General features: G+C 44.5%; 1 protein-coding gene across 2 annotated transcripts in view; it reads right to left on the reverse strand.

Moving 5' to 3' along the window:
* ZNF281 (zinc finger protein 281) overlaps positions 1–21,553 on the reverse strand; it is a 90,647-nt gene that overhangs the window by 48,062 nt on the left and 21,032 nt on the right. For both annotated transcript variants that reach the window (XM_040329754.1, XM_040329755.1), the window contains exons 2-4: positions 9,447–9,572; positions 2,717–2,840; positions 309–392 (exon numbers count right to left, since the gene is read on the reverse strand). In XM_040329754.1, coding sequence (XP_040185688.1) covers positions 309–392; positions 2,717–2,840; positions 9,447–9,572 — 334 coding nt within the window. The remainder of the gene's footprint in view (positions 1–308; positions 393–2,716; positions 2,841–9,446; positions 9,573–21,553) is intronic.

A 21,553-nucleotide genomic window follows, 5' to 3' on the forward strand; every position in this document is an offset into this window, starting at 1 on the left:
TTATGACTCATTTCATGACAGCTGAAAAGCAAGTCTCAATAAAGAGGTTTCCGCATTTATGCCAAAAAGAGGAGTCGCACACAAAAAAAAAAAAAACAAAAAAAAAAAAAAAAACATTCCTTTCATCTAAAAGAAAAAGAGACAGAACATGTGTGCTTTACCATCTCCAGGACAGGAGCAACGAGTATAAATGTCAAGCTCACTGAATTATTTTGATATGTGTAGTCTGGGGTGTCAAAGCTTTTTACCATTTAAGTGATACGGCAATTGTTCCATATGTAGCCTCCGCAAACCTGTTATATACATACCACTGTGTATCTTTTCATGTCGTTGTAGCAAATACTTCTGAATGAAGCTCATATTGCATTGACTGCACTGAAATGGCCTTTCACCTATAAAAATAATGCAATTGTAGTTGTATTTGAATCAAATAACTTTATTGTACAACATTTTAAAATTCAATCATTTTCATTCAAGAGAGAGAGAGAGACTGACTTTCTGACAGACGTGGAAATGTTTTTTCATGTCATACATGTTCTAGACCCAAGTAAAAAAAACGTCTCGGCTACACTATATTATATACAGCCCATATCAGTACAAAGTCAGCATTAAAGTGGTTGTAAACCCAACCACACAACTTGCACCTACAGGTAAGCCTAGATTAAGGCTTACCTGTGGGTGCAAGAAATATCTCCTAAACCTTTACGGTTTAGGAGATATTTACAATGACAGGTGCCAATGTCTATGGCGCATGCGCTCCGTAGACAACGGCGCAGGCGCACTGAGCGTACCATTTTTGCAAATGGCATTATTGGTACCGCGCGGGAGTGACACAATCGTCACTCCGGCAAATCACAGCGCCGTTAACAGAAAGAAGCTGCAAGGGGACATGGTGGCGGGGGGGACTTTGATCTCAGGTAAGTGCCACATAATGAGCTAGGGATTAACTTCCTCTTTAAGGTAGTCCAGACTTCCTAGTCTTCTGATCATGTTGTGATGCAAGCAACTTCCCTCCCTCCGCAGGCCTGGCTGCTCAGATCTCTAGGTTCATAAAAGCATTGTGAGTTTGGAGACCGGCAACAACAATGGCTGGAAAGGTGAGCTATGCCTCTACACTAAACAAGCTGGTTTATGTAAATATGTCTGCCCCTGTACTATAGAACTAAATGACAAACAAAAACATACCTTACTTCTAGTTTAACCACTTCAGCCCCGGAGGGTTTTAACCCCCTTACGACCAGGCCATTTTTTTGGGATATGGCACTGTGTTACTTTTACTGAAAATTGTACGCTCGTGCGACGATGTTCCCAAATAAAATGGAGACGTGTCCCCACCACAAATAGAGCTTTCTTTTGGTGGTATTTGATCACCTCTGCAGTATTATTTTTTGAGCAAAAAATAAACACAATTTTGAAAACAAAATATTTTTTACTTTCCGCTAAGAAACATATCCAATAAAAAAAAAAATTTGAAACAAAAATGTCTTTATCAATTTAGGCTAATATGTATTCTGCAACTTATTTTTTGTGTAAAAAAAAAAAAAAAAAAAATCCCAATACTTGTATATTGATTGGTTTGCACAAAAGTGATAGTGTCTACAAACAGTAGGATATTTTTATGGAATATTTAATTTTAATAATGGCGGCAATCAGCGATTTTCAGTGGGACTGAGACATTGCAGCGGACAAATCTGACACCCGACACTTTTTTGGGACCAATCACACTAATACAGTGATCAGTGCTAAAAATAGGCACCGTCGCTGTACTGACACTGGCAGGGAAGGGGGTTAATAGCAGTTATTGTAAGTGTCACCGGCGCAAAATATATTAAAATTATACGTGATCTGCTGCAATACTGTGTAAAACCCTCAATAGAGAAATTGAATGTGCATATAAAGAAAAAAAGAAGAAGGGAAGGGGGTTAACATCAGGGGTGATCAAAGGGTTAAACGTGTGCTTAGGAGGTATTTGCCCACTGTGTGGGGGGGTGCTCCGACTGGGGGAACACAAAGATCAGTGTTTCTGCTTAGCAGGAACACAAGATCTCTAGGCTCTCCTGTCAGAACGGCGATCTTCTATGTTTACATAGGCAGATCGCTGTTCTGACTCTCTGGGGAACGATCGCTGGTGACTTTCCCTCTGTCCAATCAGCGCACGCGCGCCCACCAGAGGCTGCTGCACAGTACATCGTTTCAGGTACGTCGTTCTGTGCAGCCAAGCTGCCTTGCTGCAGAAAATGTGCGGAAGACGGCCCGGAACCGGTTAAATGTGTTTGTTACTCATGTTAAGTAAACCCTCCATCAAAAACGGAAGGTTCTCTGAATTTTTCTGACAGGTACGCACTCCTACTTCTTTAAGTCTCACCTAGGCAATAATTGTGAAAGTTCACCCCGACACCCACAACCTCCTGGGACATGTCTCAAGAGGTTACTGAACCAATCTTACACATACATAGTGGGGCGCACACAGTCTGGTTGCAGGAGGTGTAGGATTATGAGAACACTGTTCTAGCAGTATTGAACACAGTACAATTTAGACCATGCATGGTTTGAGTTCCAGTTAAACATATAATATTATACATTATATTGTACGTACATATAAAGAGATCTACAAAAAATAAATAAAAAAGACATGGCTAGACATGCAGCCAGACAAATCACAGATGTCCAAGATCTTTGTCATTGTCTGAAGCAGCTTAAAGGTCAATTAACATACCTGTGTGTATCAGCACATGCCTGCGTAGATGATAGGAACTCCTAAAAGCAGCACTGCAATGTTCACATATATGAGGTTTCTGATTTGGAGACATATTAGCAGCTTCACCATCACAACCTAATGACTGGAAGGAAAAAAAGAAATGCAGTCAGAACAGTGCCGAATTCAACTGAAAACTGAACTTGTACATGCAGTTAGGATAGACACACACACACACACACACACACCAGTAAGGCTCATATACACACACACACACACACACACACACACACACACCAGTAAGGCTCATACACATACACACACCAGTGAGGCTCATATACACACACACACACACCAGTAAGGCTCATACACACACACACACACACACACACACCAGTAAGGCTCATACACACACACACACACACACACACCAGTAAGGCTCATACACACACACACACACACACACACACACACACACGTAAGGCTCATACACACACACACACACACACACACAAACCCCAGTAAGGCTCATACACACACACACACACACACACACACCAGTAAGGCTCATACACACACACACACACACACACACACACCAGTAAGGCTCATACACACACACACCAGTAAGGCTCATACACACACACACCAGTAAGGCTCATACACACACACACCAGTAAGGCTCATACACACACACACACACACACACCAGTAAGGCTCATACACATACACACACACACACACACCAGTAAGGCTCATACACATATACACACACACACACACACACACACACACACACCAGTAAGGCTCACACACACACACACACACACACCACAGAATATAGCAGCACTGTTGTATTAAAAAAAACGGTGCTGTACTGGATCCGGTACCAAAAAACCTTGAATCGGACAGACACTTAGGAGGATACTAAATGGGAAATTACCAAATCATGGTAGAAGGATCCGTATTACTAATCCAACCCAACCTAGAACATGCCTTAAGGCCCCTGTCACACGAGTGGTCTGATTGGATCCACATGTGCATTTTTCTGGTGGACCCAATCAGAGACCCCCATTCTCTATGCAGCGGCGGATGCAAGCGGACTTGTGTGTTTATACCTGCCTACCGCTAATCCGATCCGGCAAAAATTAATGGAAGGGGATCCGCTCTGTCTGGCAGGATCAAGTCGGAAGGCAGTCAGGTGTAAATATGTAAATAGACATCCAGTCAATTTACAGCTAACTGCCTACAGAGCAGAGTGGGCCGTGTCCACTCTGCATTAGCGGCATGACCACAGACCTGTCATCCACTGGCTCAGCGGACAGATCTACCACTGAGAAAAATGGATGCCGCCCCTCTTGTGCAGTGTTGAATGTACTTAGCAAATTGTTTCCCAAGGAAAATCATTATGTATTATCTATGCCAGGGGTCTGCAAACCCATAGATCGTGATCTAGCAGTAAATCGCTGACATGTGACTGGTAGACCAGTCTGGTCTTGCTGACCCGCCATTCCAGAGAATCAGAGTGCAATGCCAAGGGACTACTTGTAAAATTGGAGCTGTAGAAGGGAGCAAGAGCCACACAAGTCTCCTCTTTAGTGCTGGCTTCAGTCCCATGCAGAGTGATACCAACTGCACGCCACCTCTTATGCCGGCTAGCAATCTCCAGATTGATGCCAGCAGCAGGAAAAAAGAGGCGCTCTTCAGGTCAGTGTGCAGCACTACACTGGGCATATAGTATAGTACTGCTTTCACACTGATGTGCTGCGGTTTACCCACACCAAGAGTGCAGTGTACATGCAGCTTTCCTGCGGGTTAGCTGTGCTTAAACATACACCTCCATTATATCCTGGCGTTTTACCACCCCCAACTTTATGTCTGAACGAACCCCAAGGGTGCTTCTGCTGAATGCAACCAAAGGCTCATTCATAGGAGCAGCAGGCACTGCTGCTCCTCTGAAAAGCGATCTGAGTGTGTGCTGAAAAAACGATCCAAGTGTGTGTTGACAGTTGGTGAGGTGGCAATATGTTGCCTCCTCGCCACATTTTTTAGGCTACTGGAGGTTCACGCAGAAAGGCTCTCTAGAAACCGACACATTTCAAAAAAAATGTACAGTAAAACTTTGGATTGAGAGTAACTTGGTCAGTGTATTGCAAGTCAAGCAATTTTTTATATATATATATATATATATATATATATATATATATATATATATATATATATATATATATATATATATATATATATATATATATATATATATATATATATATATATATATATATATATATTACACATACATACATACATACATACATACATACATACATATATATATATATATATACACACATTTCGACTTGACAATACTTGTATATCAAGACATGACTCTCATATTCAGTTGTGACATGATAAACAAGCAATTACTTTGACATTATATACCGTTATGGCAGCAGCTATCTGCCATAACCCTGGTGTTTTGATACTGTGGATGATTTTCTCACATAAAAGTTATCTTAACAGCAAATTTGCCACAGGATCACTTTTAGAGGCAGTGGGAGAGGTGCCGTCCCCGGTCATCTTCGTGCTTACCAGACCTTTACCGACCTGAAAAGGGGATGATTTTTTTTCCCCCCATCTCTTAAAAAGGCAACATTCCTTTTTTTTGCATTTAAGTGTAAATGTAAGATCTCACAATAAAGAGGCCATGTCATGCTTATTTCTATTACAAGGGATGTATAACATCCCTTATAATAATAGGTATAAAAGTGATCAAGAAAAAAAATAAAAAAAAATTTGAAAGCGCCCCATGCTTCCGAGCTTGCGCACATAAGTGAACACATACATAAGTTGAGCTCACATATGTAAACTGTGTCCAAACCACATGTGAGGTATCAACGTGATCGCAATACTACTAGCACTAGACCTCCTCTGTAACTACCGTATTTATTCGAGTATAACGCGCACCCCTAATTTTCAATTAAAAATCGGTATAAAATCATTGTAATTGCCAAAAATAATTTATGTCCAGCCATGCCCCCTGTATGTCCAGCCATGCCCCCTGTATGTCCAGCCATGCCCCCTGTATGTCCAGCCATGCCCCCTGTATGTCCAGCCATGCCCCCTGTATGTCCAGCCATGCCCCCTGTATGTCCAGCCATGCCCCCTGTATGTCCAGCCATGCCCCCTGTATGTCCAGCCATGCCCCCTGTATGTCCAGCCATGCCCCCTGTATGTCCAGCCATGCCCCCTGTATGTCCAGCCATGCCCCCTGTATGTCCAGCCATGCCCCCTGTATGTCCAGCCATGCCCCCTGTATGTCCAGCCATGCCCCCTGTATGTCCAGCCATGCCCCCTGTATGTCCAGCCATGCCCCCTGTATGTCCAGCCATGCCCCCTGTATGTCCAGCCATGCCCCCTGTATGTCCAGCCATGCCCCCTGTATGTCCAGCCATGCCCCCCGTATGTCCAGCCATGCCCCCCGTATGTCCAGCCATGCCCCCCGTATGTCCAGCCATGCCCCCCGTATGTCCAGCCATGCCCCCCGTATGTCCAGCCATGCCCCCCGTATGTCCAGCCATGCCCCCCGTATGTCCAGCCATGCCCCCCGTATGTCCAGCCATGCCCCCCGTATGTCCAGCCATGCCCCCCGTATGTCCAGCCATGCCCCCCGTATGTCCAGCCATGCCCCCCGTATGTCCAGCCATGCCCCCCGTATGTCCAGCCATGCCCCCCGTATGTCCAGCCATGCCCCCCGTATGTCCAGCCATGCCCCCCGTATGTCCAGCCATGCCCCCCGTATGTCCAGCCATGCCCCCCCGTATGTCCAGCCATGCCCCCCGTATGTCCAGCCATGCCCCCCGTATGTCCAGCCATGCCCCCCGTATGTCCAGCCATGCCCCCCGTATGTCCAGCCATGCCCCCCGTATGTCCAGCCATGCCCCCCGTATGTCCAGCCATGCCCCCCGTATGTCCAGCCATGCCCCCCGTATGTCCAGCCATGCCCCCCGTATGTCCAGCCATGCCCCCCGTATGTCCAGCCATGCCCCCCGTATGTCCAGCCATGCCCCCCGTATGTCCAGCCATGCCCCCCGTATGTCCAGCCATGCCCCCCGTATGTCCAGCCATGCCCCCCGTATGTCCAGCCATGCCCCCCGTATGTCCAGCCATGCCCCCCGTATGTCCAGCCATGCCCCCCGTATGTCCAGCCATGCCCCCCGTATGTCCAGCCATGCCCCCCGTATGTCCAGCCATGCCCCCGTATGTCCAGCCATGCCCCCGTATGTCCAGCCATGCCCCCGTATGTCCAGCCATGTGCCCTTACCTTTAATCACGCGGCGCGCGGGAACATTACAGACAGCGTTCGTTTGAACAGCTGTTTTCCCTGCCACGCATAGACACTCCCCCTTGCTCGCGATTGGACAGATCCGTCCAAGGGGGAGTGTCAACGCGCGGCAGGAAAAACAGCTATTCAAACGAAAGCTGTCTAATGTTCCCCCGCGCCGCGTGATTAACGTTGTAGCGGCGTTGGCGGCGGCGGTAGCAGCGGCGTGTGCGGCGGCGGGGACAAAGTCCTCGAGTATAACGCGCACCCAAACTTTGATCTTTTTTTTGGGTATAAAATTTTGCGCGTTATACTCGAATAAATACGGTAAATACATAACCCTCGTTTATTGCCAAACGACAAGCTTGTGCAATTTTAAAAGCACGACATGGACATGTTGGGTATCCATTTACATGGCAAAAAAAAGTGCGACATAAAATATTGCAATGATCGCCATTTTATTCTCTAGGGTCTCACAAAAAAAAAAAAGCCGTTGTGATTTCTATACTGTCAGCACCTGTCAATTGGTACAGGTGAGTTTAAATTACAACTTATAGGAGCCTCACAAACTTGGAATGCAATTATTTCTTACAATTTTGATAAGGTAGCAATAATGTCCAGTCCATTTTTGAAGTTTTGCCTGGAATGTGTCAGGTTTGGCATTTTATTTCTCCACTTTTTGTTTTGTCATACCAATACAAGCAATAAAAATTCCTTAAACATTTGTAATTGCAAGAATTTTAAATTTAGTTTAATTTTTTTTTTTTGTTAGGCCCCCCAAAATATATATACCGTATTTATCGGCGTATACTGCACACTTTTTTTGCCCTGAAATTCAGGGCAAAATCGGGGGTGCGCGATATACGCCGATACCCGCGCAGAGTTTGAAGTAATGCGCCAGCATATACCCAGCGCAGTACACTCGTGTATAGTCTGGCAGGCTTGGCTCCTCTCGCAGTCACGTGACCGCGAGAGGAGCCGAGCCTGCCCGACTATACAAGTGTACTGCGCTCGGTATATGCCGGCGCCGTAGTTCAAACTCGGCGCGGGGATCGAGCGGGGAGGACACCAAAGAAGGACGCCGGACCCGACGAGGAGGACACCACCGGAGCCGCAGACGGACGCCGGACCCGACGAGGCCGCCGCACAAGACACCAAAACTGTAAGTACTAAAATCTTTTTTTTTACAGGAATGCGGTTCCACCGGAGCGCGCAATACCCCGATAAATACGGTATATTGCCAGTGTTGAATGACACGTCTCATCCCTGTACACTGATACGTCTGGAAGAGAGCTTGTTCTTTTGAAAAAACAAACTTACTGGCTGAATTACCAGATGAAAATAGAAGGAAAGCCTAAAAAGAAAAAAAATTATGCAGACATCACATCCAAGATCTGGTAAGCTGTAATATAATACAAGTTAGTGTTTGGGTTTAAATGCTGCTTTAAGTCTGAACACCAGGAAAATAGGAACATCCCTTAATCCAGTTATTTTTAATGCAGTCTATTGATGGCAAATCTGTATGGCTGGGCCACGGACAGGTTGATGACTGAGCCATCACAGACCACGCTCACCGCTCACCTCTTGCTGTGCGACCAAGCCTGTGTGTCCTCTCCTGGCTCCCCCACCTGCCCAACCGACGCTGTCATCCTATCATCAGGGCAGGGAGGGGGGGGGGGGGCATAAGGAGCTGCAGATCTGAATGGCTCCCAAGCTCCTCCTGCCCCGCTGATAGGATGACATCGTCGGATGGGCAGGGAAGCTGGGAGAGGACACACGGACTGAGCAAATCCTCCGCCCTGCTGAAGGCAGAAGTCCTGTACAGGGGAGGCAGAGATTAGTGATGTACCGCACTGTAAAGGGGGCCCAGTGATTATAAAGAGGACCACACAGAAAAAGGGGGCCCAGTGATTATAAAGGGGGCCCTGCATTTTTAAAGGGGACTGCACTGTAAAAGGGGGCCCTCCAATTATAAAAGGGGGCTGGCACTGTAAAGAGACACTGTGATGAGAAATCCAGCTGGGAAAAAAGATTATTGCTAGTGACTATATCTGCGGACAATTGCATTGATCAACTTGGGTAAATCAGCCTGCCCATACATGGGTTGAATCTTCTCAGCTGGTCCCTGCTGAAATGGGCAATATTCAAATCGAACAGTCTATGACAGCTTTAGGAAGAAAAACTTCAACCTTTAGTGACTGGATAGGTGGGTACCATTATCAGATGGCGTTTGAACTGTGCACATAGCAGAATCCTGCAAATATAAGAAAAACGTAGCTCTTATAGCTGGCTCTAGCTCTATATAATTCTGCAATCCTATTTGCCTGGAGTTCAGTTTTAAGTCTCCGATCAGGACATTTGCAATGACCACAGTGGTAGAAGAAAGGACATAGAATCCCCCCCCCCCGAGCACAGAAACGCTCTTACTTTCGAGGAGTCGTTCCGCCTGCGTCTGGATTTTGCTTCCTGAGCTTCTGAGCTTGGACGCCTGGCCTTCTTCATGGAGTGAGTTTGTTTTGGATCGAAGCCATTTCTTTCAGTTCTTAAGAACAGCTGTGAGAAAACAGGTGGACGATTAGCTTTAACATTCTTACAGAATATATGTGAAGGCAAATTTCTCATTTACGCAACATAAAGGGAGAAACTGAAAACGTGCACTGGCCGAGACATTTCTATGCAATGCATGTGTATTACGGATATTATGTTGGCTTTTTTTTTTGATACGCAGTAAAGAAAAAAATAAATAAAATGAAACTGCCTGTCAACTTTCTTAAATGCCCCCCCAACAAGTTTAAATGTTAAAAAAAGAGTTACACACAACTGGGAGGGGGTTAATATGAATGGCCAGGACACATTTTATTAAACCCCCTCCCAGTTGAGCATTACTCATTTCAACTTGTTGGGGGGCATTTAAGAAAGTTGACAGGTAGGTGTTCACTGGGCAGGAGCAGCTATAGAGGCGGTCCACACTTTTTTTTTTTTTTAACTCTTTAGCAACACACACCAAACTGAACATGTAAAGAGTGCCCCCAATGCTCTGTACCATCAGGAGATGGTATGGGGGACAGCGAAAGAAGGGGAGGATCAGAGAAGACATGATCAAACAGCATGCAGATGATTAACCCCTTAGGTTCCAGAGTGAGTAACATGCATGTGTTACAGGATACAGAGACCGATTTTACTATTGTGGGTTTAATAACACTTTAACGCGAGTTATACAAATGTTTAATTAACTGCCCACTAAATGGCGCTTTACCCTTTCTACATACACACAAAAGGAGCGATTTACATGTGATTCGGAGAGAAATCGTACCTCATGCCTGTTCAAATCGCCCATTTTGTATTAATGCAAAGTATCGGTACTCAGTATCTATAAGTACTTGACTGAAAGTATCGGTATTCGCCTATAAAAATAAATATATCGGTGCAACACTATTCAAAATTTCACCTGGTGTTTGGTGCCAATGTCCTAGTATGCCCATTGGAAGATTTCTACTCGATTGCTGTTCTGGCAACAACCCAATATTATTTTTTACTGTTACTTTCACCAATGGTAAACAGGGGCACAGACAAAAATACAGAAATAAAAACCTAACAGGTGTGTCAATTCCTCCCCACTTATCCAAAGGAGATGAATGAGATCTCCTGCACTTATCTATTCATCTGACAGTTTTACTGAACTTCTGGAAGAGCCTGAGCCAAGGTCTTACACTTATAGACCCCAGATTCCGCCATAAAGAGTACCTGCCACATGTCTATTGCCATCACAAAATGTGTAAAAAATAAATAAAAAAATTGTATGAATGCAAACAGCGATCATTCCACACATGTGAGGTTTTGCCGCCAACGTCAGATCATGGGCAGCGATTCTAACACTACACCACCTCTGTAGATATAAAGTGGTAACCTGCAAAGGCTTCCAAAGCGTCGCCGATGGATAGTAGATCTGCACGATTCTGGATAAAATGAGAATCATACATTTTACACCAAAAAAATTGGGCTAACTTTACTGTTTCAAGCTTTTTTCATTGAAGTGTATTTTTTCCCAAAAAATTGCATTTGAAAGACCGCTGGGCAAATACAGTGCGCCATAAAATATTGCATCAATTGCAAATACACACACTAAAAAAAAAAAAAAAAAATATGTATATATATTATATATACACACACATTACATATACGGTACATTACACATAAATATGTTTGGGGGTTCCTAGTAATTTTTCTAGCAAAAAATATTGATTTAAACTTAAAGCAGAACTTCCGCTCATCAGAACCCTCCCCACCTCTGGTGATCACAATTGGCACCTTTCAGGGGGGAGGGGGTGCAGATACAAGTCTAAGACAGGCATTTGCACCCACTTCCAGGGAGAGACTCTGCGGGATACTACGGGTAGTTCGTCAGCCCCCCCCCCCTGTTGTGTTCTGGGAAACACTCGGCTCCCAGGACACAGCAGTAACTAGTGAGCATGGCGCAGCGTGACTCGCAAATGCGCACTAGGGAACCGGGCAGTAAAGCCGCAGCGCTTCACTTCCTGGTTCCCTCACCGCTGATGGCAGTGTGTGCAGCTGAAACGCGAGCGATTGCACATCTTCTGGAGTCCAGCGACGTCAGCAGCAGGACAGGTAACCGTCTAGGGCTGCAACTCGTGGAACACCCTGTTAAAGTCTATGGGAGAAATCTAAAGTGCTCATTTTAAAGGGTAATATGCAAGTTATTGTCCTAAAAAGTGTTTGGGGACCTGGGTCCTGTCCCAGGGGACATGTATCAATGCAAAAAAAAGTTTTAAATAATGTCTGTTTTTTCGGGAGCAGTGATTTTAATAATGCTAAAAGTGAAACAAAAGTGAAATATTCCTTACAATTTCGTACCTAGGGGGAGGGTGTAAAGTTAGCATGTGAAATAGCACATGTTTCCCGTACTTAGAACTGTCCCTGCACAAAGTGTAATTTCTGGAAAAAAAAAAAAAAAAAAAAAAAAATTTAAAACTGACTTGCGGCTATAATGAATTGTCGGCTGGCAATTCAGAGAGAATTCATTCATTAAAAAAAAAAAAAAAAAAAAAAAAAAAAAAAATAGCGTGGGGGTACCCCCAAATTCAATTACCAGGTCCTTCAGGTCTGGTATGGATATTAAGGGGAACCCCGCCGTCAATTTAAAAAAAAATGGATGTGGGGTTCCCCCCAAATATCCATTCCAGACCCTTCAGGTCTGGTGTACATTTTAAAAGGGGAACTCCACCACAAATTAAAAAAAAATGGCGTGGAGTTCCCCCCAAAATCCACACCAGACCCCTTATCCGAGCACGTTAACCTGGCCGGCCGCAGAAAAGAGGGGGGGCAGAGTGCGCCCCCCCTCTCCTGAACCGAACCAGGCCACATGCCCCCAACATGGGGAGGACGTCCCCATGTTGATGGGGACAAGGACCTCATCCCCACAACCCTTGCCTGGTGGTTGTGGGGGTCTGCGGGCGGGAGGCTTATCAGAATCTGGTACCCCTACCATTTCACGAAGGAAGTGTATATAGTTGGAAAAAGAAACACACAATATAAGAAATATATTGAAATGTCAAAGCTCCAGCCGCGTCATTCCGCTGGACTGTGTCCGGTGGAGAGAGGAGGCCGGCGATGCTGTGCTGTGGATCCCAGGAGATCTTCTCATCGCTGGACAGGAGAGGAGATCACCCGTCGCTGGATACAGACGACAACGTTGGAGCAGGAAGCCGGGACCGAGTGGATTACCACCGCTGGATTTTTTTTCTTTTTTTTTTTTTAATAGGAATTTTTTCTACGGTGTGTGTGTGTGTTTTTTTTAAAACTATTTACACTTCCTTCGTGAAATGGTAGGTGTACAATGTACCCCATTACCAATTCACATAGGGGGGGCAGGATCTGGGGGTCCCTTTGTTAAAGGGGTCTTCCAGATTCTGATAAGCCCCTCGCCCGCAGACCCCCACAACCACCGGGCAAGGGTTGTGGGGATGAGGTCCTTGTCTCCATCAACATGGGGACATCCTCCCCATCTTGAGGGCATGTGGCCTGGTACGGTTCAGGAGAGGGGGGGCGCACTCTGCCCCCCCCTTTCTGCGGCCGGCCAGGTTGCATGCTCGGATAAGGGGTCTGGTGTGGATTTTTAGGGGAACTCCACGCCATGTTTTTTTAAATTGACGGCGGGGTTCCCCTTAATATCCATTCCAGACCTGAAGGGCCTGGTAATTGAATTTGGGGGGACCCCCATGCTATTTTTTTTTATGAATGAATTCGCTCTGAATTGCCAGAGCCGACAATTCATTATAGCTGCAAGTCCGGTTTTAAATGTATTTTTTTCTTTCAGAAATGACACTTTGTGCAGAGACAGTTCTAAGTACTGGAAACATGCGCTATTTCACATGCTAACTTTACACCCCCCCCCCCCCCCAGGTACGAAATTTAAAGGAATATTTCACTTTTGTTGTTTTATTTTTAGCATTATTAAATATACTGCTCCCGAAAAAACGGCCGTTTTGAAAACTTTTTTTGCATTGATACATGTCCCCTGGGACAGGACCCAGGTCCCCAAACACTTTTTAGGACAATAACTTGCATATTAGCCCTTTAGATTTCAAACGTTCAACTCCCATAGACTTTAATAGGGTTCTAAAGTTACACGAACATTTGGAGTGTTCGCAAGTTCTGGTGCGAACCGAACAGGGGGGTGTTCGGCTCATCCCTAATATATAATTCTTAGGGGTGCCAAGTAATTTTCTAGCAAAAAAATACAGATTTTTACTTGTAAACAAAAAAGGATGGGTCCCCAAGTGGTTAAACATTTGATGTGTAACAAGAATAAAAATAGCAGAAAAAAAATAAAAATAAAACTCATACTTGATGATACACCTGAAATATGGCCACAAGCCATCAATGGTAATCTACCGCATTCACTGAATATACTATTAATGCTTTTAATGAACTAGCACAAGAATATAATTTTGCCAACTGTTCCACAAAATGATGTAGGCAAACACTAGAGAAAACAATAGAAGATATTATCAGACCAGTAAAGAAAAATAAGCAAATGTAAACCAAAAGGTTTTTCCTCCTTTGTTGCATCTATGTGCTGCTGATCTCCGGCAGGCTATAATACATGCATACAGGGCCATTCAGCTGCCACCCTTCCAGTCATGTCAGGAACTTCATCCCCAAATGTACCGGGCCCTAATTGACGATACCACTGTACAGCGCTCAGACCCGTCCAGCCAGAGTAGAATCCAACAGGCAGATGTCTGTTGCGCTACAGGCGAACGACACCACGTGCAAGGGGTCTTAAGATATAAACTACTTCATATAAGATGCAATAAATACTAGGGACCCACTATATGCAAATTGAATATTCCCTACAACCAGTTTGATTGAACATTTAGTTAATTTCTCTGTACTAATAAAAGAGAAAGAGAAAGAAATAAAAAGTGTATTTTTCCCCCAAATTTTTATTACAAATAACCCCTGCACAAATACCATGTGGAATGAAAACATTTTCATACGTTTGGGGGGTTCTAAAAAAATATTATAGCAAAAAACATACATTAAAAGTTGAAGCCATAAATCCAAGCATTCCTAAAAGCACATCTGCCTAATAAAAACTACCAACCATATTTTCCATGCTGGGAATTTTATTACATTTTTTTTTTTAACAGCACAAGTAGCTTTGGAACCAGATTTAGGGCTCATGCACACGGAGTATAAAAAAAAAACACACGCCATTGCTACAGCATTATTGCGCAATTTCCCACGTTTTCTAGTGATGGCGATTTTCATTAAAAACACTCCCTATAATGTAAAAACACCTAATAACGTCAAATGCGGCAAAACATGGCTTGACGCTTTTGGCTGAAATTAGTTTTTGTAGCTCATTTTTACTGATCCTGGAAGGCTGTCTTTTTCTACTGCCCCTAAACCAGGGGTCTCAAACTCAAATTACCTAAGGGGCAACAAGACAAGTTTTCATATGCCATGGGGGGCCGCATGCAAACTTTCAAACTTCAAAAACAACAGTACTGGTGTCAGCGAACACATTATTAACCCCCAGCACTGGTGTCAGCGAGCGCATTATTACCACCTGCACTGGTTTAAGTCAGGGTTTAACAAATTTGCTTGGAATCTAGGAGCCAGATAAAAAAGTTAGGAGCCAGAAAACGCGCCCCGTCCCAAAGAGCTTGCGCGCAAAAGCGAACACATACGTGAGCAGAGCCCGCATATGTAAACGGTGTTCAAACCACACATGTGAAGTATCGCCGCGATTGGTAGAGTGAGAGCAATAATTCTAGCACTAGACCTCCTCTGTAACTTAAAACATGCAACCTGTAGATTTTTTTAAACGTCGCCTATGAAGATTTTAAAGGGTAAAAAAAGTTTGTCGGCATTCCACAAGCGGGCGCAATTTTGAAGCGTGACATGTTGGGTATGAATTTACTCGGCGTAACATTATCTTTCATAATATTTAAAAAAATGGGGATAACTTTACTGTTGTCTTATTTTTTAATTAAAAAAAGTAATTTTTTCCAAAAAAAGTACACTTGTAAGACCGCTGCGCAAATACGGCGTAACAAAGTATTGCAACGATCGCCATTTTATTCTCTAAGGTGTTAGGATAAAAAATATATATAATGTTTGGGGGTTCTAATTAGAGGGAAGAAGATGGCAGTGAAAATAGTGTAAAATGACATTAGAATTGTAATACCAACGTCCACCACCAGATGGCGCCAGCTCACATCTGGTGGTAATAACTTGTAATACCAACGGCTCACCACCAAATAGCGCCTGCTCACAAAAAAAAAATGTTTTGTTTTTTTTTGCTCCCCCCACTTCTGCCCTGCCTGCAGGCCATTTATAACTGGTCCGCGGGCCGGTACTTTGAGACCACTGCCCTAAACGCTTAGACGAATTTCACACCGGAGGTACTTTTCAGGCACTTTTAGCACTAAAAAAAGCACCTGTAAAGCACTTCAAGACACCCGTGCAAAAGCCTGAGTGCTTTCACACTGGGGCGGTGCACTTGCAGGATGGGGGGAAAAAAAAAAAGACCTGCAAGCAGAATCTTTGCTCCCACACCGCCCCTGCCTTGGAAATCAATGGCCAGCGCTGCCGAAGCACCTGCAAAGCAAAACCCTTTCTTCGGCTGCTAGCAGGGGTTAAAAGCGCCCCGCTAGCAGCCGAAAATTGCTGCTATAACAGCGGCAAATCACAAGCCAAGTCTATCGCCGCTTTACTGCCAACTCCCCAGTGTGAAAGGGGACTCATGCCTCGGAAAGTTTATGTGGGCATGGACACATTTGCCAACATTGAGAGGCTTTTAGGAGGTAGTTAAACAAAAAAAAAACCTTAACAGCAGCTGAAAAAAAAAGTCCTATGTGCATGAGCCCTTTAGGCTGGATTCACATCTACGTAGTTTTAGTGCTTTTGGCAGATTTGCACTACAGAACGTGTTCCATAGGAAACCATGGTAAATGGACTGTAGTGCAAAATGCACTAAAAATGCATAGGTGTGAATCCAGCCTTAAACTGGCCACAAATTAGACAGAATTTTTGATTTCCCTTCAACTATGTAGTACAAGGGCCTGCCTGATTGCAAGCACATTAACCACTTCCATACTGGGCATTTTATGGAAAAACAAACCAAAAAAACGCAATAAGCATATATTGATTGGATTGCGCAAAAGTTATAGCGTCTACAAAAATAGAGATTAGAAATATGCCATTTTTTTTTTTTTACCAGTAATGGCGGCGATCTGCGATTTGTCAGGACTGCGATACTGCAGTGGACAGATCGGACAGACACCTGACACTATTTTGGGACTATTCACATTTATACAGCGAACAGTGCTATAAATATGCACCGATTACTGTATAAATGTGACTGGCAGGGTAGGGGTTAACACTAGTGGACGATCAAGGGGTTAAATATGTTCCCTAGGGAGTGATTTTAAACTGTGGGGGAGGTGACCAGTGTCCCCTGAGAGGACGTGAATCTGTGTTTACACACAGAGATCCATGTTCCTGCTCTAAGACGAGCAATCGCGGGTTCCCAGCGGACATCGTGATGCAGCGAGTGCGCTCTCCATACTGCAGGGAACCCCCAGTCATACGATGTCCGCCCGGAGGGACAAAGGGTTCCTGCGGACATTCATGACTATACGCTGGGCGGGAAGATGAGAATCGAGATTCTGGTGAGAATGAGAATCGCGATTCTGGTGAGAATGAGAATCGCGATTCTGGTGAGAATGAGAATCGCGATTCTGGTGAGAATGAGAATCGCGATTCTGGTGAGAATGAGAATCGCGATTCTGGTGAGAATGAGAATCGCGATTCTGGTGAGAATGAGAATCGCGATTCTGGTGAGAATGAGAATCGCGATTCTGGTGAGAATGAGAATCGCGATTCTGGTGAGAATGAGAATCGCGATTCTGGTGAGAATGAGAATCGCGATTCTGGTGAGAATGAGAATCGCGATTCTGGTGAGAATGAGAATCGCGATTCTGGTGAGAATGAGAATCGCGATTCTGGTGAGAATGAGAATCGCGATTCTGGTGAGAATGAGAATCGCGATTCTGGTGAGAATGAGAATCGCGATTCTGGTGAGAATGAGAATCGCGATTCTGGTGAGAATGAGAATCGCGATTCTGGTCAGAATGAGAATCGCGATTCTGGTCAGAATGAGAATCGCGATTCTGGTCAGAATGAGAATCGCGATTCTGGTCAGAATGAGAATCGCGATTCTGGTCAAAATGAGAATCGCGATTCTGAATGCCAGAACCCCCCCCCCAAACAAATAAACCTGTGATTTATCTAAAAATATGAATATATAAAACACAGACCAGTGATATGTCAAACTTTGATTCTGCTTTTTTCATAGGAGTTATATGGTCTTTAACATTATAGACATATCACTGGTCTCTTTTATACATCAGAAGCAGTACCGCCAGCAACCATTGGGTGGTGCATGGATACACAGTTGTACAGAACTGTGAGAAAGATTAATACATCAGAAGCAGTACCGCTGGCAACCACTGGGTGGCGCATGGATACACACTTCAGTTGTACAGAACTGTGAGAGAGGTCCAGGCATGCATCGGCGCAGGCTGCCGACGTCGGTTCCGATATCGGCGCTGGTTACGTGGAACCGGCGGTGACACAGAAGAATCGCGGGTCATACCGCGGGGAGAATCAAGATCGCGATTCTCTTCGCGATTAATCGTGCAGCTCTAGCGGGGAGAAGTTAAAAGTGTTTAGGTTTGACCTTCTATTAAATGGTTTTGGTAACTATAAAAGGAAAATTGTATGGCCAGATTTAGTCTCTTAGACAAGTAGCGTTTTAAAAAAAAATTCCACAACCCTGTGACTGGTTGCTAAAAATTACTGTGCAACACTACTCACTTAAAAGCAAGAACAGATACACTTACAGAAAGGTGCCATAACTCATGACTTGCACCCATTGTTATGCTATACACCAGATGGAGATACAAGAGCTCAATTGAAACCATTGCACCCTTTAAAGCCAGACAACAGACCACCCAGCAAAATGCAGCATTCATTTTGTATGCAAGTATCCTTTACAAAAGAACATGCAATCAGCGATCCCTATTCTATGTCTGCAATCAGGGATCCCTATTCTATGTCTGCAATCAGGGATCCCTATTCTATGTCTGCAATCAGGGATCCCTATTCTATGTCTGCAATCAGGGATCCCTATTCTATGTCTGCAATCAGGGATCCCTATTCTATGTCTGCAATCAGCGATCCCTATTCCATGTCTGCAATCAGCGATCCCTATTCCATGTCTGCAATCAGCGATCCCTATTCCATGTCTGCAATCAGCGATCCCTATTCCATGTCTGCAATCAGCGATCCCTATTCCATGTCTGCAATCAGCGATCCCTATTCCATGTCTGCAATCAGCGATCCCTATTCCATGTCTGCAATCAGCGATCCCTATTCCATGTCTGCAATCAGCGATCCCTATTCCATGTCTGCAATCAGCGATCCCTATTCCATGTCTGCAATCAGCGATCCCTATTCCATGTCTGCAATCAGCGATCCCTATTCTAGGTCTGCAATCAGGGATCCCTATTCTAGGTCTGCAATCAGGGATCCCTATTCTATGTCTGCAATAAGGTATCCCTATTCTAGGTCTGCAATCAGTGATCCCTATTCTAGGTCTGCAATCAGTGATCCCTATTCTAGGTCTGCAATCAGTGATCCCTATTCTAGGTCTGCAATCAGTGATCCCTATTCTAGGTCTGCAATCAGTGATCCCTATTCTAGGTCTGCAATCAGTGATCCCTATTCTAGGTCTGCAATCAGTGATCCCTATTCTAGGTCTGCAATCAGTGATCCCTATTCTAGGTCTGCAATCAGTGATCCCTATTCTAGGTCTGCAATCAGTGATCCCTATTCTAGGTCTGCAATCAGTGATCCCTATTCTAGGTCTGCAATCAGTGATCCCTATTCTAGGTCTGCAATCAGTGATCCCTATTCTAGGTCTGCAATCAGGGATCCCTATTCTAGGTCTGCAATCAGGGATCCCTATTCTAGGTCTGCAATCAGTGATCCCTATTCTAGGTCTGCAATCAGCGATCCCTATTCTATGTCAGCAGTAAGTGATCCCTATTCTATGTCTGCAACAGGCTAAAACAATCAATGTAATAACCCTTGGAAACTTCCAACCCAGAAAATAAGAGATGCGTTTTTGTGACCCTCGCTCATCTTTTTCAAGTCTTGAGTAAGAAGCCAACATACGGCTACATCACAGCCTGAGAAGCTGTAAATAGCACAGTGGGAGACTGCCAACTGTTTTAGATCTGATTGAAGAAAAGATTTATTGATTGAACAATGCTCTGGAACGTTACAAAAGCCTGCTCTGAGATAACCATTGAGCCTATTGTTTGTGCTGCTTAAAGCCTCAAGAGATGTGTGAATGGCAATTTACATTAGCTGAAGACATCCAATGTCTGTGGCTTCCAGTAATTCCGAGGTTGTGACACCTGCCACGCGAACAAACTTTCTACAATAGACCATTGTTATGTTACTAGATCACAGAAACGCAGGCATTGAGAGAAAAAATGCAGACAAATCCCAGCAGACAGACAGCTGACCATACAACAGCAAATTTTCAGTCCTAAAGGTTATGAAAGTTCTAAATACATTTGAAGACGACGAATTACATTCAAAAATACTTCAATCTTTTCCTTTTATCAATTTAAATGAATGAACAGACTTTCCTGAACAAAACCCACATTCACCGTTTGATAAAATTTGTTCAAGGAAACATTTTCCATCCTGCTGGCTAAGTGCTAACCCAACATTAAATAATTCTCCTTCAGCGACTATAGGTGGATCGTGTAACCAACATCTACCGCCGTCACATGACCATTCATTCCTAAGATAGTCAGAAACTGACCACCAAAAGACATTGTTTCTACATACAAGCACATTAGAACAGGCTCGGCACACACAAGCCTTTCTTGGGATAATGGGAATATCAAGCCGACTCTTCCCCATAGAAAGCTTGTATAGAGGCACATTATGGTAATCGCACGCGGCACCAGACGCCTATTGCTGATGAATTTTGTATAAAGGATTGTTAGGACATTCCCAGTCAATAGCTACTGATTGCAAATTCAAGAACTATCCTCTGCGAGGTCTGTTCATGAAATGAAAATTGCACTGCCAAAACCAAAAATTCAGGACGCACATGGCCAAAACCGAAGTTGACATCATTTATATATATATATATATATATATATATATATATATATATATATATATATATATATATATAAAAATATGGCACCCTTTAAAGCGGTATTTAACCGCTTGCCGACCAGCCACCAGTTATACGGCGTCGGCTCGGCTGGGCGAGATCACGTAGTTCTACGTCATTTCGTCGTTCAGCCAATAGGGGTGCTCGTGCGCCCCCTGCTCGCCCCCGACGTGCGTGCCCGGCGGCGCGATCGCTCGTTACAGAGCGAGAAACGGGAAATGGAAGGAAAAAGGTGAGTGAACCAACAATGCGCTAGCTTAACCACTTGAGATCCGGCCAATTGTCAAAAGATGGCCGCAAGGTGGCTCTCAATTGCCGGGAGGACGTCTATGGACATCCTCCGGCCACTGGGGGGCGCGCGAGCGCGGCATCACTGAAGTGCCGATGCACGGGCCTGGCGGCCGCGACATCCGCCTGGCGCCCGCGATCGGCGGATACACAGACAAGGACGTTGAGCTGTGTGTGTAAACACACGATCTGTGTCCCTTGTACATAGGGACACAGCATCGGTCACCTCCCCCAGTCAGTGGCACCCCCCACACACAGTTCGAAACACTCCCAGTTTACACATTTAACCCCTTCCTCGACTACCAGTGTTAACCCCTTCACTGCCAGTTACATTTATACAGTAATGCATTTTTATAGCAGTGTTCGCTGTATAAATGTGAATGGTCCCAAAAATGTGTCAAAAGTGTCCGATATGTCCGCCGTAATGTCGCAGTCCCAATAAAAAAATCGC

This window comes from Rana temporaria, chromosome 12 (assembly GCF_905171775.1).
Source record: "Rana temporaria chromosome 12, aRanTem1.1, whole genome shotgun sequence".
Classification (NCBI taxonomy): Eukaryota; Metazoa; Chordata; class Amphibia; order Anura; family Ranidae; genus Rana; species Rana temporaria.